The sequence below is a fragment of the Nycticebus coucang genome, chromosome 5 (genome assembly GCF_027406575.1).
Source record: "Nycticebus coucang isolate mNycCou1 chromosome 5, mNycCou1.pri, whole genome shotgun sequence".
Lineage (NCBI taxonomy): Eukaryota > Metazoa > Chordata > Mammalia > Primates > Lorisidae > Nycticebus > Nycticebus coucang.
In genome coordinates this window covers 39,343,861-39,368,894 of record NC_069784.1, presented here as the reverse complement: position 1 = coordinate 39,368,894, position 25,034 = coordinate 39,343,861, and the positions used below count along the sequence as shown (strand labels likewise).

At 39.9% G+C, this 25,034-nt stretch overlaps 1 protein-coding gene across 2 annotated transcripts in view; it reads left to right on the top strand.

The window, feature by feature from the left end:
• The first annotated feature begins 3,275 nt into the window (after positions 1 to 3,275).
• The window catches only part of PSMA5 (proteasome 20S subunit alpha 5), a 28,348-nt gene continuing 6,589 nt past the window's right edge, over positions 3,276 to 25,034 (top strand). The window contains exons 1-8 of one of the 2 annotated variants that reach the window (XM_053590500.1): positions 3,276 to 3,432; positions 7,720 to 7,786; positions 17,829 to 17,955; positions 20,224 to 20,291; positions 21,208 to 21,315; positions 21,447 to 21,505; positions 22,070 to 22,172; positions 23,320 to 23,406. In XM_053590500.1, the coding sequence (XP_053446475.1) occupies positions 3,404 to 3,432; positions 7,720 to 7,786; positions 17,829 to 17,955; positions 20,224 to 20,291; positions 21,208 to 21,315; positions 21,447 to 21,505; positions 22,070 to 22,172; positions 23,320 to 23,406 (648 nt within the window). In that variant the 5' untranslated portion in view covers positions 3,276 to 3,403. The remainder of the gene's footprint in view (positions 3,433 to 7,719; positions 7,787 to 17,828; positions 17,956 to 20,223; positions 20,292 to 21,207; positions 21,316 to 21,446; positions 21,506 to 22,069; positions 22,173 to 23,319; positions 23,407 to 25,034) is intronic. The other variant, XM_053590501.1, reaches the window with a different exon arrangement.

The following is a 25,034-nucleotide window of genomic DNA, read 5'->3' as shown; positions in this document are numbered from 1 at the left end:
CTAAGGCTCAATCACACTGCTATCCTGCTTCCCCGAAATAAGACGGTGTCTTATTTTAAGGTGTGCTCCCGAAGATGCGCTAGGTCTTATTTTCAGGGGACGTCTTATCTTTCCTGTAAGTAGGTCTTATTTTCGGGGAAACAGGGTAGTTATGCTTGTCCTTTTTTTTTTTTTTTTGCAGTTTTTGGCCAGGGCTGGGTTTGAACCCACCACCTCCAGTATATAGGGCCAGTGCCCTACTCCTTTGAGCCACAGGTGCCACCCCTTGTCCATATTTTTTTTTTTTTTGGTTAACAAGCCCAGACAGATTCAGGACATCAGTGGTATCCTAGAGTCTGCTTCCAATCTCCAGGTGTGAGGTAAGACCTCTAGGTCCTCATGGGTGTCCTGGTAATTCCCTTGGTCACCCTATTACTTTACATCCTAGGAATTCTCATATTGGCATCACTCATAAATTTTCTAACTAAATTAATTTCATTCCACCTAGAGACCATTAAGCTAAAGATGGTCCTACAGTCTCTGACCTGCCTCCTTTTTACACCTCCAACTACAACCATCGAGTGAGGGCATATATTGAAATCCCCCGGAGAGACCCCTGGGGAGGCTGCAAGAGACCACCCTAAGAGGAATCATTGGCCCTACTCAGCAGGAAGCAGCCAGTTAACACCCCTACCCAATGATTTGTGCCTCTAGAATAAAGTGGGTAAATGTTAGGTGGATAGGATTCCAGCTGTCCTAGAGAAAAAGGACAACGAAGGTGCTCTGTTTGGTACTGCCTTGATCAGTTGCCCCACCTGGGAAAAAGGACCAGCATACTCCATCTTAGAGTTGGCCTATGTTGAGCAACTGCCACCAGTGGAATGGAGGAACCCCTGCTAATCTGCCAAGGAATACAGGAAATCCCCAGCTGCTGGCCAGGCAGCCCACGCACAATAGAATTCGGAAAGTAACCTAGAGTAACCTAAGGCTAATTATTGTGTCATTAACTGTCCAGCAAAATGGTATCAAAGTGGTTCCATGGTAATGTCTGAACCATGAGGAAGGCCCCACCCAGACAGTATAAATCAGGACCCCAGACCATAACCAAAGCCTTTTTTGTCATGATGGTGGCCTGTTTTTTGCCTATGGTGAACGTATCTTGCTCTGTAAATCTATCTTTCTCTCTCTAAATAAACTTTGTTTCACGCTTTAAAAAAAAGTCTCTAGAGCTGCGTGACTCTATCATGTCCTGCTCAACTTGTGTCAGTGCTTCCATAGCAGGGGATAAAAGCCTCTTTGTAAGCTACTAAAGGCGCCCTCTGTCTTTTACATTTGGCCATTAATGACAGGGAACCTTGCTTTCTCTTTATTCCTCTTTACAGTGTGAACACAACTTAGTAGTCACCAGACAACTCTGTCTTCAAAGGCACCATTCCCCCATATATTTCAAATGCATGAAATTGTACCTGAGACAGCTTTACCCTCCACTGGGACAGTCTCCAAGGTCACCACTGAGAAAACTTTAGCAACTGGGTTGCCACATTATACTAGAAAATACTCATGCTCCAACACTACTCAAGATGGCACCCTCTTTGCCCACCAGGTAGTGAGTTTGTCTGAAATCTCACCTTATGTTTTCTTGGATCTCTCCTAGCACATGTGTTAGTTTGGGTCCTTTGAGAAGCAAATGCCATGATGGGATTTGATATGTGTATTAGCTGCTGTAACAAAATACCACAGACTGGGTGGCTTAATCAACAAACATTTATTTCTGAGAATTTATTTGACAAATTTAGTTCTGGACGCTAGAAGTCCAAGATTAAGATTTTGACAGGTTGGTTTCTTCTGAGGCCTCTCTCTGGTTTGGAGATAGCAAACTTTTTCTCAAGGGCTTTTTCTGTGTGCACCTGCCCCTGGTGTCTCTGTGTTCAAATTTCCTCTTACAAAGACACCAGTCAGATTGGATTAGGGCTCACCCTAAGGGCCTCACTTGAATTTAAGCACTTTTTAAAAGGTCCTGTCTCCAAATAGCTACATTCTGAGGTACTAGGGGTTAGGACTTCAATATCTGAATTTGGGGAAGGGCACAATTCAGCCCTTAACAACATGTAAGAGATTTATTAGAAGAAACATCTGGGAAGAATACAAGGGAAGGGATCTGAAGAAGATGGGAGAGCCTGCAGATAATACAAGTCTGATACCTAGGAAGGACAAGGAAAAGGCAGTTTCTTAGATTGCAGAACAGTTCTAATAAAGTTTCAGTTAGACTAATGGACAGTCCTCAAGCCAAATTTGCCCATTAGAGGAGTCCCAAACTATGCAGCAATGGGCCTGCATTAGTACCCTTGCCATGTTTATTTGGCCAGAACTAGTCAATTACTATTTCTTGAGAGGTTTGCAAGAATTTGAAGCTAGTTAAATCCTCCAATATCCTTGAATTTAAAACCCTTGTTATTTAAAAATATCCTTATAAAATGATTGAAGTAAAAACTCATATACAGGGAAGTAGGCCCTTATTTTTCACAAACAAGAAAAGTAGAGAGGGCGGCGCCTGTGGCTCAAGGAGTAGGGCGCCGGTCCCATATGCCGGAAGTGGTGGGTTCAAACCCAGCCCCGGCCAAAAAAAAAAAGAAAAAAGAAAAGTAGAGAACAGTTTGAATCTGGGATCCTGAACTCTGGATTATCAGGCTTGAAAACTGTACTGAGGGGAGGGATCCAAGAAAGTTAGTAAAATTACCTGAACCGTGCGGAAACTTGAAGACGCTTACATACTAAAACCCACCAACTTTTCTCAACAAACGAGCCAGGTTGGCTGAAGCCACTGGACTCGCCACAGCGCCAGCTCAGATATCCGAAGCGTACTCATCACGAGTCCTGGAGCCCTCTACAAAGAATGGGGAAGAAAACTTCACCAGAGTTGGACGAAAGGGAATCGCATTAAGTACTGGCAGGTGCAGAAGGCGGAAAAAACCGGAAAAACGTGCTCGGCTGGGATTACGGAAACCGACGAGGGACCTTATCAAATCAGGATCGAGACAGCTCAACCCTCCGTGCAAGCTGTCCCTGTTGCCAATCTTGGAGCGGGCTCACATCTACTATAAAAACCGAAATCTCACCGCATGCCCTGGGTTCCCATCGCCCTTAGCAACTACTAGCGATTTAAAGCGGAAGGATGCGCGTTGTCCCGCCCCGCTGGACCTACGGAGTCCTGAAGGGGAAAGCGTCGGCCCAATTACCTCAGGGGGAACTAAGATCAGCCAATAGGAGGCAGGCACAGGAGGGCGGGCTAACGAGGTCGCGGGCGCACGCGCACTTGGGACCAGGGCCTTTGGTTCTGTGGCGGTGTGGGTGAGTTGGTGCTAGTGGAGTCGTGTTGGTCCTCAGGATCCCGGTGTAGCCGCTGCCGCCTGCTACTACTCTCACCATGTTTCTCACCCGGTCTGAGTACGACAGGTCTGTGTGGCAGGGGAAAGCCGGTTCGGGATTATGAGTGGTCAGGCCCGGGGCCGCACCGCAGCCAGGGTTCTGCCGTGTCATGGGGCGCCCCAGAAATCCAATGCTGGCCAGGCCTGGGGATCTCTGGCACTCTCCAGGCACCCACCGTGGTTCCCCAAGCTGGACTTGGACATATCGTCCACACTTGCCCTACCGCTGAGTCACCGCTGGATCCCTAACTCCGTGCGGAATGAAAAGCTCCAGTTTGTGCTTAGGGAGGAAGGCTTTAGGGGCTGGGACTGCTACCTTTAACCCGCAGAAGGGCGGAGGTCAACCCCTTTCCGGTTTATGTTTTGGTGCCTAACGTGACTGCCTTTTAAAAGAGGATAAAGGTGGTGCCTGGAAGACTGTGCAGCTGGAGACTGTGTAATGGGTTTGTTGTAGGGCGTGCTGTGATCGGTAGTCTCTGCGAAAGCTCTAAGGCATTCTCAGCAATGCTCAGATACATTGTCTGGAGTCTGATTTTAAAGGAACTGGAATTCAGAATGGTTTTCAAGAGATTTCTCATCATGCTGATATCACTTAACTTAGGTTGTTCTGACTTTTAAAAAAGCTAAAACAAGCTAAAAAAAACTTTCAGGGTTTGGAAATGCTGACGTTATTAAATTGTACATGTATATGCTGTGGACATTTTTACTTTCAGTTTCTGTTTTTATCAGTTAAGTTTTCACGCAGCTATTGTTTGAGTTATTTCATTTTATTTTTCTCCTTTTTTTTAAATTTCAGGTTAATGTGAGAGTACGACCAGGTCACAATATTTGAGTTTGTTAGGCAGAGACCCTCTTGTAGTTGTGTCCCCCACCCAAAAGGTGTGCCATACACCCTTACCTCGTGCCCATTAAGTGGGAGCATCCCAAACCCTTTTCCTCCCCTCTGCCCCTTCTCTCCCCCCAGCTTAAATTGAAATGAATTTTTTCTCCTCTGTGGGGATGTCTACTGGCTGTTTGGTTTATTATTAAAGCCAGGAAAGTTTCTTTGTCCTAGATAGGTGGCTTGAGAGACTGCATTTCTTGTCAGGTATATGTTGACCCTGTCAAAGTTTTGTCACCTGGCATTACCACTTTTTCATCTTTTTACTGACACATAATACATGTATGTGAAGTCTTAAAACTTATGTCTTTTCTGCTAGCCTATAAAATGACTTCATTAATCAATATTAGCTTCCAAAGCATTGAACAGAACCATCTTTGGAAGATATTCTGAGAGTTAGGGTGTGTACCATGGCAGTTATTATCCTTGTCAGAAAGCCTTTATTAAATTTTGTGATCATTTACTGGACATATGTATTGGTTGCTTTGTTACTCATTGTGTATATTCCCAGTGCCTAAATACACCCCCCCCCCTTTTTCTTCTTTTTTTCTCTTAGAGAAGGGTCTCACTCTTTTGCTTGGGCTAGAGCGCAGTGGCATCATCATAGCTCACTGCGGCCTCACACTCCTGGGCTCTAGCATCCTCCTGCCTCAGCCACCCAAACAGAGGGGACTACGTGTGTGCTGTCATGCCCAGATAATTGTTGGAAAAAATTTTTTTACAGAGACAAGGTCTTTCTGTGTTGCGCAGGCTGATATCAAATTCCTGGGCTCAAGTGATCCTCCTGCCTTGGGATCCCAAAATGCTGAGATTATAGGCATGAGCCATCACACCTAACCAACACATCCCTTTCTTATTCACTTAGCTAATGTACTGGAGTGCTTGCTGTGTAAAAGGCAGTATTTTAGGTGCTGGTCATACAGCACTGGACAGAATCACTATCCTTGCTATCATATAGGTGACTATCTTTTAAAGAAATGTTTACAGAAGTAATTGTTTTATGAGTCAGAAATGTATTAATGCCATTAGAGCAATTCAGATCAACCCTATGGAAGTTTTGATGTGATTGCATTCAATGTTAGAGGATCATGGAAAACTTCACAAAGGAGCTGATATTTAAACTGAGTCTTGAGGTTGGGTGCTGTGGCTTATGCCTGTAATCCTAGCACTGTGGGAGGCTGAGGTGGGTGGATTGCTTGAGCTCACGAGCTGAGACCAGACTGAGTGAGAGTGAGACCCCGTTTCATAAAAAGTAGAAAAAACTAGCCAGACATTGTGGCTGGCACCTGTAGTCCCAGCTACTCGGGAGGCTGAGGCTAGAGGATTGCTCAAGCCCAAGAGTTTGAGGTTGCTGTGAGGTCTGATGCCATGGCAGTCTACCCAGGGCATGGAGTGAGACTCTGAGTGATACATTACAGTAGAGGAGGAGTTGATATTAATTGATATGCCTTGGGATATGGTTGGATATGGGAGAAGATGAGGAATGAGTCTAATCATTCACAACTTTCTAGCTTGGGTAAGTGGGAGATTGGAGATGTGTTAAAACTGAAGTAGGAATGGCAGGAGATGAAGCTGATTTTGAGAGTGGCTGGATTTAAAGAGATAATGGTTCAGGTTGGAAAATGTTGAGTGTTAGCTGCTAATGGGATGTGCAAGTGGAAATTTTTGGCAGGTGTTTGGATTAATTAGGAAAGAGTTCAGACTGGTAATAGAGATTTGGAAGTAGTTCATGCTTGTCATAGATGAAAGAACTCAGACAGTAAAGTGTGAAGAGGGCTAAGAGCACAGAGCCCATATTCCAGAGGACATAGTAATACCTCACTATGTTGTCATTTCTAAACTAGCATGAAAATGATACTACAATCACATAGTGATTCACAGTTTACAGTGTTCTTTCTTTTTTAATAATAGAGATGGCAGGCAGGGTGGAGGTGGTCTCACTTTGTTGTTCAGGCTGGTCTTGAATTCTTGGCCTCAATGATCTTCCCGCCTCAGCTTCCCAAAGTGTTGGGATAGCAGGCATGAGCCGCCGTGGGTGGTCAGTTCTTTCATACTCTGTGCCATGCAGTAATCAATTGTCTTGTGACAAAGGCAGGATGAGCATTATTATTTTTTCAGATGAGGAAATTAAATCTGTAAGTGACAGGGCTAGAACTCAATCCCAGGCCTTTTGACTTCAAACATTTGTTTCAGTGATTTTTAAACTGTTCTTCAGAGCCCTAAGCTTCCTTTTAAATGGCCTCAGGGATATTGCCTCAGGAGCAAATCCGGGTGCTGGGGTAGTAAGATTCTCTCTACACCTCTGAATTAGTCAAGATAACTCCCAGAGGCAAAATGGTGGAATAGCTGAGAGCTTGGTCTCTATAGTCACATTGTCTAAATTCTAATTCCAGCTCTGCCTCTTACTCAATCCCTCCCTGTGTCTCAACTTCTTCATCTGTAAAATAGCATTTGCCTTAGAAAATACTACTTCTTAGGGTCATTTTGAAGATTAAGTTAGTTAAATCATTTAAAGTCCAGTTAGTAAATATCAGCTTTGATTATTACCTGTTTTATATTTTAGGATTACATGTAAAATTTCTTTTTTAAAAAGAGCTATGGTGAAATAAATTTGAAAATACTGTACTTAACAAATTTGAAAATTACCTGTTATAAAGTCCAGATTTTATAAATCAAGGATTATAACTATAATATTGTCATTCATTTGTTCAGATATTTTAAAGTGTTCATTGTATGTTCAAAGCTCTTATAATTAAGATCACGATTGGTGCCTCTTCTTCATAAGCATGTACTTCATCCAACACAATGGAGCAAGGAAAGATGGGGATGTGTTTTAGAGAGAAAAGGCATGTAATTGGTATCAATATCTTTTGAGTGAATGAACTAGGTCAAGCTTTAGGAACTCTCAACCTATTGTTAAGATAACAATACTAAATCATACAAATAAGTGCAGAAATGTTTCTGTGACTGATTTTCACTAGAAAATATTAGATATTAAGATATTATAAGAAAATATTAGATATTAAGATATTAAAATATTAAGATATTATCATCAAATGCACATAATGGGAAGAGGATAAGGAAAAACAAACATTTTCTTGGGAATTGCCTGATAGTTTGGGGCATGAACTTCATTCACTAAATGGTTTGGTATCTTGATTCAGGATTAAAGCAAAAAAAAAAGTCACTTGCTCTCATTTGGTCACTTTGGGAAGACTCTGGGATGGGGTGGAAGTGTTTTACATATAAGTTTCATTTCCTTGAGAAATGGTTAATGTACCAAAAAATTACTACGGATTGTTGTGGGTGAAGTAGAGAATACTGGCAACATGTATTTAAGCTGTTGCCGTCTGACCTAGTTGTCACGAAACTCAAGTTGAGTGTCTGTATGACTAGTATTTCTGAAATTTTTAAATAATTTTTTTTTAATTACAGGGGGGTGAATACTTTTTCTCCTGAAGGAAGATTATTTCAAGTGGAATATGCCATTGAGGCTATCAAGGTATAGTAGCAAGTAGCATAGTTTTGAAATTTCACAGCACCCTAACCCTTTGCTGGCAGAACATTTGGAATAAATGTGTTTTAATTATTCTTCTAGAAAATGTTCTTATGTCCCTTTACTCAACTACTGTTAACCTTTTTTCCCCCCCGTCAGTCAGCATAGCAACAGTTATTAATCATTTTTATAACAATTTCAATCCTATAGCTGACATTTATTTTAAAACTTTTTGGGCAGGTAACTACTTCATAATTATGTAAGTAGCTTTTTCTCAATGGGAGTGGAGGGACATGTTTGTGTCTATAATTCTCTTGACTATAAAGAGGTATGTGGAAGTTCAAAGTTAGCATCTGCATTATTTATATATATACATATATATAAAACTTTTTTTTTTTTTTTTTGAGACAGAGTTTTACTTTGTCATCCTCGGTAGAGTGCTGTGGTTTCACAGCTCACAGCAACCTCAAACTCCTGGGCTTAAGCTGTTCTCTTGCCTCAGCCTCCCAAGTAGATGTGACTATAGGCGCCCACCACAACCCCTGGCTTTTTTTTTTTTGGCACTTGTTGTTGTTTAGCAGGTGGGACTGGGTTCCAACATGCCAGCCTCAGTGTATATAGCTGGCGCCCTACCCACTGAGCTACAGGCGCCACCTATTTTCTATGTTTTGTATTCTTGAGCAAATCATGTAACTGACCACCTCTGTATTCCTGTTGAGGTAAAGTTGTAAATTTGTACTAGACAGTTTAGGGAATGAATAAAAAGTGTGTCCTGTAATCTAATAACATAAAATCAAGTAGTTCAAAGCAATATTCCCAAAACTAAAAAGTAAGCTGTCTGTACATAAAGTTAGCTATCATGTGGGAACTATATTTATTGGATTATGGGTAATCTAAATAGATTTTCAGTTGGTGGATCTTTAAGAAGAACCTAACAGTGAGGGAAATATGGGTAGTTAAGATCTTTAAATCTAGTGATTGCATTAATGTACACAGCTATGATTTAATAAAAAAAAAGAGGGGGAAAGAAAAGAAAAAGAATCACTGGCAAACGCTTAAAAGAAACAGAAAAGCTGTCTAGCTTTTCTGCCCCATCCTAGAAATTCTGATTTAGTTGTACGGCCCAGGTATCAAGCTCCAGTTATTCTAATGTCTGACAACGGTTGAGAATCAATGATCTAGCCCAGTTCTTCTCTCTGTTTGAATCACCTCTTGTATTCCCAAACAGCATCTATTTGAATAATCTCTATTTATACAATTCTAGTGACAATAGTGTCTCACAAGATAACTCATTCTATTTGGAACAGTTCATGGTGATTTTGGAAATTTACCCTTGTATTGAATCAAAAGTCTAGCTTTCTGAAGTTTCCCGTTGGCCCTGATTTTGTACTTGAACCACATAGAATGTTTAAACTTCTTCCATAAGACAATTCTTCACATAATTGAAGAGGTCTGTTGTGTTTCTAGAAAGAGTGCCTTGTGGGAAAATGGTTGTATGAGAATCTGGAAAAGAGAATCTGAAGCTGAAGGCAGAAGTGAAAGTGGAAGCATTGTGATAATTAGACAGAAAATGATCAGCTAGTTATAAGTGCCTATTTTTATATTTAGTAATCTTTGTCCCTATATTAAAAACATACTTCTATGAAATGCTGGATTATCAGAATTTCAAGCTGTAGCTTTTATTTTGAGCTTTAGCTAAGACAAGATTTCTGCCTAGACTTGCAAGTAAGGAGTAATCCTCAGTTTTTTGGGTCTTGCTTTTAAATTCCTTAGGGCTAGTAATTTCCATATTGTATAGAAATGACTAGGTGGTATCTGATCTCTGTAGTGTTTGGTTGGGCTAGGTGAGAGATAGTGAGGTAGCCCTTAATGGATAAGACTTAATTTATATGAAAATTCAGGCACTTGGAGTTTAAACAAATTGTTTGTTGCCTTAGCAACTTACCAGTAGCCAATAGGAAAGGAATTTGATAATTGTAAGGCTTTTGTAGTATAAAAGGAATTGGAGAATAGCTAAAAATGGCTAACAGAAATTTTCACTTGGAGGTTCCATATGAATGGCATGGGGTAAGATATGGCCAGCAGAAGTAGAAAAAAGTGCCTTTGGAGTAAGTTTCTTGGGAGAGGGAATAGAAATCTGTGATAATGTCAAAATTGTATTATATTGAGCATCTAGTTATTGTTTACTATGCTAATGAGTTATATTCAAGAAATACTATGTAAATTTAGTTCAAATGTTCCCTATCTTCTTTTCTCCCTCTCCTAGTCTCCAGAAAGAGGGTTGGAGGAAGAAATTTAGGCAGAATTATAATATTGAAATATCTGGAGGGGGAAAATTATCTGGAATTTTGATATACAGAAGAACCTCCATAGTTGACCACTCTTACATTGACCACCTCCTTAAGTTGACCTTATTTTCATAGACAGACACACCACACGGGCATATCAGTACAATAGGCCTCGTTCCTTATTTTCACCACCTTTACATGTTGACCATTTTGTTAGAGTCCCTTGGATGGTCAGCTTATAGAGGTTCTACTGTATTTTACTAAACACCTTGTTTCAAAATATTGACCTCTTTTTGGATTGGAAGCCTAGAAAGTTATTTAAGTTAGAGGCCATATTGAATAGGCTGAGAATTCATTCTGATGCTACGAGAGTACTTCCTTCACAGAATGATTGTAGTACCCAGGGACTGTTGACATTTTGGACTTGATAATTCTTTGTTTCGGGGGACTATCCTGTGCATTATAGGTTGTTTAGCAACATTCCTGGCCTCTACCCATTAGATGTCAGTGGCATTCACTTTTTTAGTGGTGACAACTAAAAATATCTCCAGAATTTGTCAGATATACATACAGGATAAAACTCATCTCTCATTGACAACCACTGTTCTAGTTAAAATTAAAAAGTAGATGTGAATTCTCTCCTGTTCTGTTCAATTGGGCATTCAAGATCAGTATAGCATACATAAAACAATTAGAGAACAATAGTGCTAAATAAATTGTCTATCAGTGGTTTCTTACTGTTCATTTGATTTATTTTTATTTTTTTTATTTTTTATTGTTGGGGATTCATTGAGGGTACAATAAGCCAGGTTACAATGATTGCATTTGTTAGGTAAAGTCCCTCTTGCAATTGTGTCTTGCCCCCAAAAGGTGTGGCACACACCAAGGCTCCACCTCCCCTCCCCCCTTCCCTCTCTCTGCTCTTCCTTTCCCCACCCCTCCCTCCTTCTTTCTCTCTCTGCTCTCCCCTTCCCCCACCCCTACTGTGACCTTAATTGTCATTAATTGTCCTCATGTCAAAATTGAGTACATAGGATTCCTGCTTCTCCATTCTTGGGATGCTTTACTAAGAATAATGTCTTCCACTTCCATCCAGGTTAATAGGAAGGGTGTAAAGTCTCCATTTTTTTTAATGGCCGAATAGTATTCCATGGTATACATATACCACAGCTTGTTAATCCATTCCTGGGTTGGTGGGCATTTAGGCTGTTTCCACATTTTGGCGATTGTAAATTGAGCTGCAATAAACAGTCTAGTGCAAGTGTCCTTATGATAAAAGTTTTTTTTCCTTCTGGGTAGATGCTCAGTAATGGGATTGCAGGATCAAATGGGAAGTCTAGCTTGAGTGCTTTGAGGTTTCTCCATACTTCCTTCCAGAAAGGTTTGCAGTCCCACCAGCAGTGTAAAAGTGTTCCCTTCTCTCCACATCCACGCCAGCATCTTCAGTTTTGAGATTTTGTGATTTGGGCCATTCTTGCTGGGGTTAGATGGTATCTCAGGGTTGTTTTGATTTGCATTTCTCTAAAAGATAAGGATGATGAAAATTTTTTCATGTTTGTTAGCCATTCGTCTGTCTTCTTTAGAGAAGGTTCTATTCACGTCTCTTGCCCATTGATATATGGGATTGTTGGCTTTTTTCTTTTTTTTTTTTGTAGAGACAGAGTCTCACTGTACCGCCCTCGGGTAGAGTGCCGTGGCGTCACACGGCTCACAGCAACCTCTAACTCTTGGGCTTACGCGATTCTCTTGCCTCAGCCTCCCGAGCAGCTGGGACTACAGGCGCCCGCCACAACGCCCGGCTATTTTTTTGTTGCAGTTTGGCCGGGGCTGGGTTTGAACCCAACACCCTCGGCATATGGGGCCGGCGCCCTACTCACTGAGTCACAGGCGCCACCCTGATTGTTGGCTTTTTTCATGTGGATTGTTGGCTTTTTTCATGTGGATTAATTTGAGTTCTCTATAGATCCTAGTTATCAAGCTTTTGTCTAATTCAAAATATGCAAATATCCTTTCCTATTGTGTAGATTGTCTCTTTGCTTTGGTTGTTGTCTCCTTAGCTGTACAGAAGCTTTTCAGTTTAATGAAGTCCCATTTGCTTATTTTTGTTGTTGTTTCAATTGCCATGGCAGTCTTCTTCATAAAGTCTTTCCCCAGGCCAATATCTTTCAGTGTTTTTCCTATGCTTTCTTTGAGGATTTTTATTGTTTCATGCCTTAAATTTAAGTCCTTTATCCATCTTGATCAATTTTTGTGAGTGGGGAAAGGTGTGGGTCCAGTTTCAGTCTTTTACATGTGGATATCCAGTTCTCCCAACACCATTTATTGAATAGGGAGTCTTTCCCCCAAGGTATGTCCTTGTTTGGTTTATCAAAGATTAGGTGGTTGTAAGATGTTAGTTTCGTTTTCTGTTCGATTCCAAGTGTCTATGTCTCTATTTTTGTGCCAGTACCATACTGTCTTGACCACTATGGCTTTGTAGTACAGCCTAAAATCTGGTATGGTGATGCCCCGGGCTTTATTTTTATTACTAAGAACTGCCTTAGCTCTACGGGTTTTTTTCTGGTTCCATACAAAATGCAGAATCATTTTTTCCAAATCTTGAAAGTACGATGTTGGTATTTTAATAGGAATGGCATTGAATAGGTAGACTGCTTTGGAAAGTACAGACATTTTAACAATGTTGATTCTTCCCATCCATGAGCATGGTGTGTTCTTCCATTTGTTAATATCTTCTGCTATTTCCTTTCTGAGGATTTCATAATTTTCTTGCTCATTTGATTTTTAAGGTATGCATGGATGTAGTTTTAGAGTCAAAAGGTAGGATAACACCTGTAATCTTAGCACTTTGGAAGGCCAAGGTTGGATGACACTTGAGGCCAGGAGTTTGAGACCAGCTTGGGCAACGTAGTGAGTCTCTGTCTCTTTAAAAATTAAAATTAAAAAAAAGTAGCCAGGCATGGTGGTGCATACCTATAGTCACAGCTACTTGGGATGTTAAGGCAGGAGGATCACTTGAACCCAGAAGTTTGAGGCTACAGTGAGCTATGATTATGCCATTGCATTCCAGCCTAGGTGACAGAACCAGATCCTGGCTCTTAAAAAAAAAAAACAAAAACCTTTCATAGTTTATTTCTATAAATTTTTTTAAAAGTTAAAATAGTTACATAAACCTTGAAACAAAAACAGCAATTCCTGAGGCCTGCCCCATCTATTTTCAGTTTTTTAGAAGCAACACTTAAAATTACTTTAGCTGATAATGTTGTAGGTACTTCTATGTCTCTAGAACACGGGTTTACTTTTTTTTTTTAGGCATTATCCACAGAATAGATAGATAGAGAGATAGAAATGAAGATTTCTATCCCACACCCTCTAACCCTACCACACACAATTGCCTACTAGGGTCAGGGTAGGGCATTCCTCTCAATATATTATATAAGGGTAGGCCATAAAGTTCGTGTGCAATTTTAGGCACATAAACTTTATGGCCACCCTGTATATCATAATTTTTTTAGATCATTAGTCAACAGTTTTATTAGAATGACTATAAACGCTGTTCACAGTTGAGCCATTGTGTGTTCCATGATTATTTTTCTGTTTCTGAAATCATTTTCTGAGTTGGTAATTCTTTCTTTAAAATTTTGCTTAATTTTTAAATTACAAAACAATAATTCATTCCAAAGTTTCAAAACATTCAGGTACATTAAGTATTTGTTAAGGATTCATAAAGAAATCTTGGAGCCCTCTGACCTACTCCAATCTGTACTGGTGGTTGTCTGGACCTGCTGCTCAGCTATAGACTTAGAATTTCCTGTCACTATCAATCTAGGCACTCCCTTTAACTCCTTCTTGTGTTTGATCCCATGTTGTTGTTTTTCTTTTTTTATTCCCTTAGTTTGGTATGAACCCCTTTCCAGTAGTTTATAAAAAATTTTTAATTTTCAAGCTCTTGGGTTTTTTTTTTTTCTTATTAGCATTCTGTACTTGTTTTAGGGATGAAATTTTTTTTTTCTTTTTTTTTTTTTTTTTGAGACAGTCTCACTATGTTGCCCTTGGTAGAGTGCTGTGGCATCACAGCTCACAGCAACCTCAAACTTTTGGACTTAAGCGATTCTCTTGCTTCAGCCTCCCAAGTAGCTGGAACTACAGGTGCCTGCCACAATGCTTGGCTAATTTGTGGTTGTAGTAATTGTCATTGTTGTTTGGCAGGCCTGGGCTGGATTTGAACCCACCAGCTCTGGTGTTATGTGGCCGGCGCCCTAGCTACTGAGCCACAGGCATGGAGCCTATTTTATTTTTCTTAAAGAACTTTTTCTCTAACTTTCAATATTTTTTCCTTTGGAGCTAGTCAGATACTTTAGAGCTGTGTTTTTTGAACTGCAGGTATAGACCTGTTAGTGGACCTTGCAATCGAGTTAGTGGTCATGAGGAGGGAGCATTTCTTTTTTAAGTGGACTAGAGCAGTAAATATAATGCCTTGCCCATAGTATCGGTTAAGTATTTTTTTCATGAAACTTTTTCAGAAACTTTGTTTCTGGTATGTATTTATATCTGGCACATTTTGGTTATTATATCAAATGTCTGTCTTAGTGTAAATTTTGGTCAAAAAGTTTGAAAACCACTACTCTAGAGAAAGCCTCCTCCTCTTGTTACATGCTGGGATGGTATTTTTGGCTGTTGGCTTCTGAGAGCTAAATGGAGAAAGAAGGCTGGGCTGGGGTTTTTAACATTAGGTTTGTAAATTTTTACTTAATTCCCCAGTTTTCAGTAGAGTACTCCTGCCTTAGACTGCTTTATGTTCCCCAATCCAGAGACCCTCTGTTTTTTGTTCTCCAGAGAAGCCTTGACATTTTCTGCAGGAGTGGGGATGAGGGCAGTCATCTAGCTTTACAGCACAGAGGAGGGGATGGGGACTCTGTTTCTTAAGCAGATGTTGAACTACCTTGCAATTTTTAACTTCTCCCTCATTTCCATTTCCAAAAGTCCTTGTTGCCACCATTTCTTTTCTTTTCTTTTTTTTTGTGGTCTTATCATATAAATCCGATTGTCTTTTCTGTTTTTGTTTTTTAAGGGTATCTTACTTGGGACCCATTCTTCAGTGTAGTGACACAGCTTTGAATGAATTTGACTAATCCTTATCCTTCCCCCCTCCCCTCATCCTCCGGAGTGGCTGGGACTACAGGAATGTGCCACCCGTTAATTTTTTAGTTCAGCTAATTTTTTATTTTATTTTTTAAATTTTTTATTTATTTTTATTTTTGTATTTTTTTTTGAGACAGAGGCTCACTATGTCACCCTTGGTGGAGTGCCGTGTCATCACAGCTCACAGCAACCTCCAACTCTTGGGCTTAAGCGATTCTTTTGCCTCAGCCTCCCAAGTAGCTAGGACTATAGGTGCCCACCACAACGCCCGGCTATTTTTTTTGTTGCAGTTGTCATTGTTGTTTAGCTGGCCTGGACTGGGTTTGAACCCACCACCCTGCGTGTATGTGGCTGGCACCATAACTGCTGTACTGTGGGCACCGAGCCAAATTTTTTTTTTTTTTTAGAAATAGGGTATTGCTGTGTTGTCCAGGTTGATCTCAAACTCTTGACCTCAAGCAGTTATCTCACTTTGGCTTCCCAACAAGCTACGATTACAGGAATGAGCCACTGTGCCTGGCCCAGGTTGTTTCTTGACCTTCTTTAGTGCTATTTTAGGATTTGAATTTCTCAGGTCTGCTTAAGTGAATTATCACTAACCACTTTTCTTTCTAGCTTCAAAGTTTTGTTGCTGTATCTTCTCCCATTCTCTTCATTTTAGTAGAATTGTGCCTTTTTTTTTTTTTAAGCCATTTAATTTTTGTATTAACAGGCCTGAGGAAGGAGTGGAGCTAATGGAAATGAATATATTTAGCCTGCATCTTTAAATTAGAAGGATTAGCACTCAGTTTTTACATAAATTTTTTTACAGTTCATTTCCTGTAATTGTGCACATACTTTTTGATTAAGAAATTAAATAATAAAAAGCTGGTATACATTTAAATAGCTGGGCGTTGTGGCGGGTGCTTGTAAGTCCCAGCTACTTGGGAGGCTGAGGCAAGAGAATCGCTTAAGTCCAAGAGTTGGAGGTTGCCGTAACCTGTGACGCTATGGTACTCCACCACCGAGGGCAACAAAGTGAGACTCTGTCTCTAAAAAAAAAAAAAAAGCTGGAATACATTTAGTAACACTTCTAAATAAAGTTACAACTTTATATACTTGAAAATTAATGTGTGAGATATGGTCATTCAATCTGCAGACATGTTAAGCAAAAGATTCATGGAATTCTTTAGAATGCTTTGCAGAGTTCTCACTCTTGTCAGTGATTCCTTCATAGAAATAACTATGGTAATTATAATGGGACTTTCGAAAGAGCACAATCACAGAAGGCTTCGTGAATGAGGTGTGAAATTTGGATAGGCAGAAGAATGTATGCCAGGGGAGGCAGCACAAGCAGTGGTGCAAGGGTAGGGGATAATATGGCTTGAACAAATGACTTGAACTATACCTGAGGAATTTTGTTGGAGAATAACGAGTTAATAAGGTTGGAAGGGAAAAGTGGCATCAGATTATGAAGGCCCTGAAAGCTTATTTGGATTTCATTTATGGACAGTATAGGAAGATGTTATTTCTTGAGAGAAGAAATATAATGGTATTTTATTAGCCAAATTAGGCTATAACATGAAAAATTCATTGGGAGAGAGATCAAAGATGGGAAGAAGCTACTGAGGTAATCTAGACATGTAATAAGAATAACATTTGTTCATGTGTTGTCTGGTAGGCACCGTTTTAAACATTTTATGTATTAATGTTTATCCCTCTTGACGTAGGTATTGTTATCATTATCTTTTTTTTTTTTTTTTTTTTTACAGGAAACAGGCAGGGAGAGATAGATGACTGGGAAGGTGGAATGGAGATGATGAAATGAATTTAAGCTATTATATATTGTGGACTGCTAGTGGCCTTGAATGATTAAATTTAGTATTTTTTTTTTGAGAGTCTCACTTTACTGCCCTCGGTAGAGTGCTGTGGCGTCATACGGCTCACAGCAACCTCTAACTCTTGGGCTTACGCTATTCTCTTGCCTCAGCCTCCTGAGCAGCTGGGACTACAGGTTCCCGCCACAATGCTTGGCTATTTTTTTTGTTGTTGCAGTTTGGCCGGGGCTGGGTTTGAACCCACCACCCTTGGCATATGGGGCCGGCGCCCTACTCACTGAGCCACAGGCGCCGCCCTAAATTTAGTATTTTTATGTTGGTGGTGGTGATGGTCATGTTTCTTTTTCTTTTTCCTCCCTTCCATCCTCATTCTCCTTTTTCTTTTTTTTTTCCTGGAGGTCACATAAACTTGGGAAATACCACCTTTGGGGCAGTCCAAGATAGATAGCAGAGGAGAAAAGAGACTAGGTCCACAAAAAAACATTAGTTTTATTCCTTTCTTGTCCACTATGCTTAGCACTTTAGAATCCTCCCTTCTTCCAAATACTGGCATTAGGGAATGGATTTTCCAGGTGTTTTTAAGACTTTATTGAACTTACTCTTATAAAAACATAAAATTCTATAAACGAATGTTCTTGCTATTGACAGAAACAGTATGTTACTTATGAGAGTGCTTCTTGTTCTCTCTGCATAGTAGATAAGGCCAATTAAAGCTTTTATCTTATGAAGATAGAGAGCTATCTGGTGAGTATGTGAGACTGTTCTTTGACTTGTACATGGTAGTCATAACATCTTTCTCTTTAGCTTGGTTCTACAGCCATTGGGATCCAGACATCAGAGGGTGTGTGCCTAGCTGTGGAGAAGAGAATTACCTCCCCACTCATGGAGCCTAGCAGCATTGAGAAAATTGTAGAGATTGATGCTCACATAGGTAAGGAGGAAAAGAAAGATGTTCAGTAGGATCTGACCTGGGTTCATTAGTACTCTGTGATATTCTAAGGCATGTGCATGAGATGAATACCTTATCCCCTCCCACCTCCCTTTAGTTATTGTTTTGCAGGCAGTAGGCCAGATATATAACTTTAGGATTAGGACAGTTGCAGGACTTATTTATGTTCGACCTGCTCCCAGAGGTTCCTTTCTCCCTTAGAGTTAGACTTGGCAAATATAATTATTGAAACATTTAAAGGTTGAGTCAGGCCAGCTCCTTATTATGGCTGAGTCTTCATTGATGCATAATGTTAGGGCTGGTAGGAGACCACCAGGAGCAAAAGATCATGTGTGTGAAGAAGGTAGGGTGTCTGTTGAAGAAAGAGGAAGTCTTAAAGATCTTCAGAGTGACTAAGCTTCAGAGAGTTATAAAAATAATAGGCTTTGACCAGACCAGTCTTCTTTCTTTGTTAGACTTTTATTTTATTCCTTGTCCCTTCATCCCCCTTCCCCTTTTTTTGGGTCTTTATTATAATTCCCTGCCTTGGCTTCTGATACATTATTGTAGCTTTACAGGGTGAGTAGTTCTATTTATTTATAGCATGTCATTTTAGTTGGTTATCCAAATTTTATTAACCTATCTAGTCACCTAATTAGTGAAACATTGGTAAAATAATTAATTGCTTGAAGGCATTAGAACCAAATGCCATGATGACTCTTGGGACTTGGTATTATCTCTTTTATAGGTGTAAAAACTGAGATTTAATCTTTTAAGATTAGAATATTTTATCTACTTTATCTCAAGTCACTTGTCTTTTGGAGATGGGACAGTGTCACTTGATTCAACAAATTGAGAACCAACAGTATGCCAGATACTACATTGGACACCGGGATACAGAGAGGAATAAGACATAGTCCTTGGTTTCCAGGAGCATACAGTCTAATCATGGTGGTGAACATGTAAATAAGCCAATGCAATTAAATGATACAGGTATTAATAAGAAAGACACTGGTGTGTGCTCAGTATGAGTTCGAAGGAGGAAATAATTAGTTTTGCCTGGGTCAGTGGTGGTGGGACTTTGAGAAAAGGGTTCGATGAAGGTGATGCTTGAGCCAAGTTTAATTCTGAAAGATAAGGTGGGATTTATCAGGCCAACAAGTGTATAGGTATCTCAAGGACAGAGCATCCTAATCAGAGGAAATAGAAACAACTAAAGCTATGGTGATATAAAATACGAAATACTGTGGCACAAGTAGTTTAATATGACTGGGAGGTGAACTATGGCAAAAGATGAGTCTGGGGTCAGAGAGTGGAAGTCCTTTTTTTATCATGTTAAAGAGCTTGAACTTGGTCCTTGCCTTGATGGAAAGGGTTTTAAGCAGTGAGGTAAAATGATCCCATTAGAATTTTAGAAAGACCTTCTGATAATAGTGTCAAAGGTAGACTGACAGGGGCTGAGACTGGAGGCAGGGAGACTAGTTAAAAAACTTTTGTAATAGTCCAATCAGAGAGGTGGTGAGGGCATTAACTAAGGCAGTGGCCAGAGATAGAGAAGGGACTAACGCCAGACAAGTTAATCTGATAGGGATTGACAGAAGTTGGAATTTGATTGGTTGTGAGGGCTAAAGAGGAAGACAGGAGTCTAGAAGGGAAATAAGATGAATTGAGCGTGTAGTATATCCATGTAGATATATCAAGGGAGTCATTTGGCTTTATAAATTCTGAAACTTTAGAAAGAGACCTAGACTGGAGATTTAGATTTGTGTCATGGCATATAAAATAACAGCTATGGCCATAATCTGGCAGACTTCCTCTTTAATGTAATTAGTTGGTTTGTGTTTGGGACAGGAAGGTAAAAAGGCTTTTGCTTTTATTCTTGGGTCTCCCACTGTAGCCCACAGTGAGATGGTTTTCTCTTCCTTATTTTTTAAGTTGGGGCATTAGTGTTTGTTTAATTAAAAAATGTATCATGGTCTATGAAGAGTGGTAAAGGGATGTTTATATGTGGAAATTTATGTTTGGTTAGCTGCTTTTCTCTGTCTTCTGACTTCTTTTCTGGACTTTTGTGTCATTGTGGATGGTTTTTGTGCTTGTAACATTATACTTGGATTGAGCATGGATCATTTCATATCTAAACTATTGGGTATAAAGCCATGGGATTGCCGAATGGCTGCCATGGTTCCATTCCACAATTTTGGGATTTCCTGAGTGGATGAAAGAATTCCATAAGGATTTGGCCACTGGGTCACTGTTGCTTTTACATTGCAGGTTGTGCCATGAGTGGGCTAATTGCTGATGCTAAGACTTTAATTGATAAAGCCAGAGTGGAGACACAGGTAAAATTGGCATCACCTCCTTTTACCATGATGCTTGAGTTCCTTGTTTAGTCGTGATATAGCTGCCTGGGCTATATTGCAGGTATCTGTGTCAATATTAGATGTGGCTCTTGGGAGTGATTTTGGGTAGAATTCCCAGTTTCTAACTTTCTGGGGCTTGGAGTTTAGCCATCCAACCATTGCAGCTTTAAGGAAGCTCTGGTCAGTAGTGCTGACAGTCTCTTGCTTCTTTTGGATTGCCTTATATAAAGCATGCATTGCCCTGCATTCTGTTTTCTAATTGACTTTCTGTGGGAGCACCATGGCAGGAGGTGGACATAGTTAAAGGACATTCTCCCCACAACTGCCTTTGCTGCCAGGCTTGCAAGTACAGCTCTCCTCTGGTGAGTAATGATTTGTACCAGGTGACAAATACTGGTCAGGAATGCTGATTTTTCTTTTTTTTCTTTTTAAACTGAGTACCTGCTGCCTGGAGAATAGGCTAGTAAGAAAAAAATATCTTATGGTAAAATTTTTTGCATTTATTTGCAAGTTTGCTGTCAGTACTTAAGTGAGAATAAGTCATTTAACTTTAACACCAACAGAGTAACACAGGACCTTTGAAGAAAAGTGGCACTTGGTTATCAACATTTACTTTGTGAAAAGAATAAACTTGTGCTTTGAGGGGTTAACCCTGTTTTTCAAGAGAGTAATCCTCTAGTCTGTCATTGCTTAGAGTCCTTTTAGTGTTTATTTCCAGAGCTATTTGTGGTCTTCTCATGAAGTCCCAAGTACTCATGTGTAGTGTTAATTAAGAGAAACACACTTGAGCCTTCCATATCCATCCACAGTTTAAAGGGATGGTGTGCAGTGAGATGGTGGGCTGCTTTAATGCCATTCTTATTAGAAGGTGTATCATTCTTCATTCTTCTTCTAGAACCATTGGTTTACCTATAACGAAACAATGACGGTGGAGAGTGTGACCCAGGCCGTGTCCAATCTGGCTCTACAGTTTGGAGAAGAAGATGCAGATCCAGGTGCCATGGTGGGTTTGATGTTTGTGCAGTTTTCTTACTACCCTATGGGACTTAGGACGTTTGTCCTCTGAACATAACTTTCCCAGCCCCTCTCACCTCCAGTACTTCATAGCCACTTAACCCTTCTTTTTGGTTCTAGTCTCGTCCCTTTGGAGTAGCATTGTTATTTGGAGGAGTTGATGAGAAAGGGCCCCAACTGTAAGTACCATTTTGAAGGTTTTTTTTTCCCTACTTTTGATAGAAGGTGGTGGGGGGAGGTAGGGGCTGGTAGTTTCCATCATCTGAGAAGATTATTGGAGAGTTGTAAAAACAGAAAGGCTTTTAACTCTAAAATTCAGTGAGAAAAGCACATCTAGGAATTCCATGAAGAATTCCCCTGTTGGAATTAGTGCTAATTTTGGAAAGAATCAGAAATAACATTATTATTATTATGGGCAGGGTATGTTTTAGAGCTTTGCTCTGGAATGTTGATATTATCCTCATCCTCAAAATGTTACTAAGATAGGCATAAACAAGTGTCATATTTATATATACTATAATTTTCTTCTTAATCCCTAAAGAAGTTACTGCTTTTCTTAAATACTTTTTAAAATACCTGGTTTCTCTAGACATAGAACATCTTTTGGATCTGTGTCTCAGTATTTTCATGGTGTTTCCTGGCTGTGGGGCCAAACATTTATGTTTTTCTTTAGTGAGATATTTATTACATAAAGTGCTACCACTCTTAAACATTTTGATCCTCCTTTTTGGGGGGTCTTACAGGTTTCATATGGACCCTTCTGGGACCTTTGTACAGTGTGATGCTCGAGCAATTGGCTCTGCTTCAGAGGGTGCCCAGAGCTCCTTACAAGAAGTTTACCACAAGGTAATTAAGCTTCCTCCCAATTTTTATTATTATTTTTTAAATCAAGGTATAATTTATGTGTAATAAAACATACAGACCGTAAAAGTTAGTTTTATGAGTTTTGATAATTCTTGGAATCACAAACTAAAACAAGATAGAGAACGTGTCCGTCTCTCCCCATCCCTTGCCACCATTTTGCCAGAATATGTTAGTTTGTCCATTCTTGTGCTTTTTTAGAAATGGAATCATATAATTAGTATTTTTTTTTTTATTTTGGTTCAGCATACTATTTGGGGGTGTCTGTTCATGTTGTATCAATAGTTCATTTTATTGCTGAATAGAACACCATGGTATGGATATACCATCTCTTCATAAAGAGATGCCTGCTCCCATCACCTCCTGATAGTATTGATTTTACCTGTGGAGTAAATAAGGTAGAAAATGGAGTAGGGGCAGTGAACTTTTGGCTGGGCGCAATGGCTCACACTGTAGGATCCCAATGCTATGAGAAGCTGAGGCAGGAAGATCTCGTGCCCAAGAATTTGAGAACATCCTGGGCCAACAACATAATAGCAATTCCCCACTTCTTAAAAAAAAAAATTTAGGTAGGTGGGTAGCTGTGGTGGCATACATCCATAGTCCCAGCTACTTGGGCAGCTAAGGTGGAAGGCCTGCTTGAGCCCAGGAGTCTGAGGCAAAAGTGAGCTATGATCATGCTACTACACTACAGCCTGGGCAACAGTGGGACCCTTTCTCTGGGAAAAAAAGAATGACTTTCCTAAACCATTGGGTTACCTTCTTAGATCATTTGGGTATTAATTATTATTTGGAGGGTATAACCCATATTATCTTGCTTCTATATTAAGAGGAATTCAGATGTACACTAAAGAAGTGTAGCCCTTTCCCCTTCAAAGATGACTAAAGAAAAGAGTTGAGGACTTTCTTTTGGCTCAAAATATGGCCTCTTCCCCCCCACCCCCAAATAATACTCTACTTATTTGCCATTTACTTGAGTTCTGGAGATATTTGTACTGTACTACTTAAAATATTTTATATTTTATATGAGTATTTACTGAATCTTTCTTCATTGATATAAAGGGGAAATCTCTGAAGGAAGGAGGGATTATGTATAAGTAATGGGTTTTGGTCTCACCTTCTTTGTTTCAAGTCTATGACTCTGAAAGAAGCCATCAAATCTTCGCTCATTATCCTCAAACAAGTAATGGAGGAGAAGTTGAATGCAACTAACATAGAGGTATTTTTCTGTTTTATTGTTTTTATTCAGATATCATAACTCATTGCTGAGGATTGACTAGATCAAGAAAATCACATTTTTGTTTGTTCATTTCTTGAAAAATAATTGGTAACTCTTGAGTAACCAGCTTTAGTAAAGTGGTGATGGCAGAAGCCAAAATAAAGAGTGAAAGGAGGTAACAAAGTGGAGAAAACAAGAGTATGTTTTCTCAAGAAGTTTGATTAGTGTTCCCAGAAGGCAGGGTAAAAGAAAAGGATTTGTGTCTTTTTAAGAACTAGGAAAGTCTTGAAAATGATAAACTGAGAAGAAATGAGTGGATAGAAAAATGTTAAATAAAAGAAGTTAGGATAGTGATAGAAAAGTTCTAGAAGGGGGGAAGGAGTTGGTTTTGAAAAGTGAAATTCACTCAGCATTATATTAAGTACCATTACATGGTAGAGAGCTAGATGCAGGGGTATAGACAAAGAAAAATTCAATTCCTATTCAAGTAGTATGCTGTGTAATATGGGGTACGTAACAGATGATAAAAGCTTAGGATGATACTTTATAATAGCAATAAGAAGAGATGGCCATGAGAACACAAAATTTTGACTAAGGCATTAGGAAAGCTTCCTGGAGGTGATGTGTAGAGAAGAGAGCAGAAAGATATTTCAGGAAGAGGGAACAGTATGTGCAAAGGCTCAAAGATGTAAAAAACAACTGCTTAAAGGGAAACTTGAGAGTTTGTCTGACTCCTGAGGTGTGGGTTGTACATAAGATAGGGGAAGTGGCAACAGGTGAGACGGGAGGTGTGGACCAGATTCTCAGTGTCCTTATTTAGAATGCTAAGAGTACGTAGGCGAAAGGAAACAATGATGGGTAATTAATGACAGGTAGGTTTGGAGATGTGTTGAGAGAGATGTCTTACGTTTCCCTGCTGAGTGTTAGGTCATCTGCTGAGGGTGAGTGAATGAAACAGTGAAATTAAGGAGAATGAGAACTATTGAGAAAGCTAATTATGGAGAGGGAAAAGAGAAGACAGGGATGAGTAAAAAGATGGCTGGGTCACAGATGGCTGAGTCTAGAATCGCAAAGCAAATTACTCTAAAAAGTCAGGATAGAGATTACCCTTGGAGAGAGAGAGAGAGAGTGTGTGTGTGTGTGTGTGTGTGTGTGTGTGTGTGTGTGTGTGTGTGTGTCTTTTGTGAGACAGGGACTTGTTCAGTTGCCCAGGATAGAGATTACTCTTGGAGAGAGAGAGAGAGAGAGAGTGTGTGTGTGTGTCTTTTGTGAGACAGGGACTTGTTCAGTTGCCCAGCCTAGAGTGCCATGATATCAGCATAGCTCACAGCAAACTCAAACTCCTGGGTTCAAAGGATCCTCCCACATCAGCCTCCAAGTAGCTAGGACTACTGTCACCTGTCACAGCACCAGGCTTATTTTTCTATTTTTAGTAGAGACAGGGTCTTGCGCTTGCTCAGGCTGATCTCAAATTACTGAGCTCAGGGGATCCTCCACCTCGGGCTCCCAGAGTGCTAGGATTACAGGTGTGAGCTATTATGCCTGGCCTATATTTCAATTAAAAAGGCCAGCAGAGGCTATAATTATAAGTCAGTAATTACACCAGTCAGCACCCACTAGGATATTTG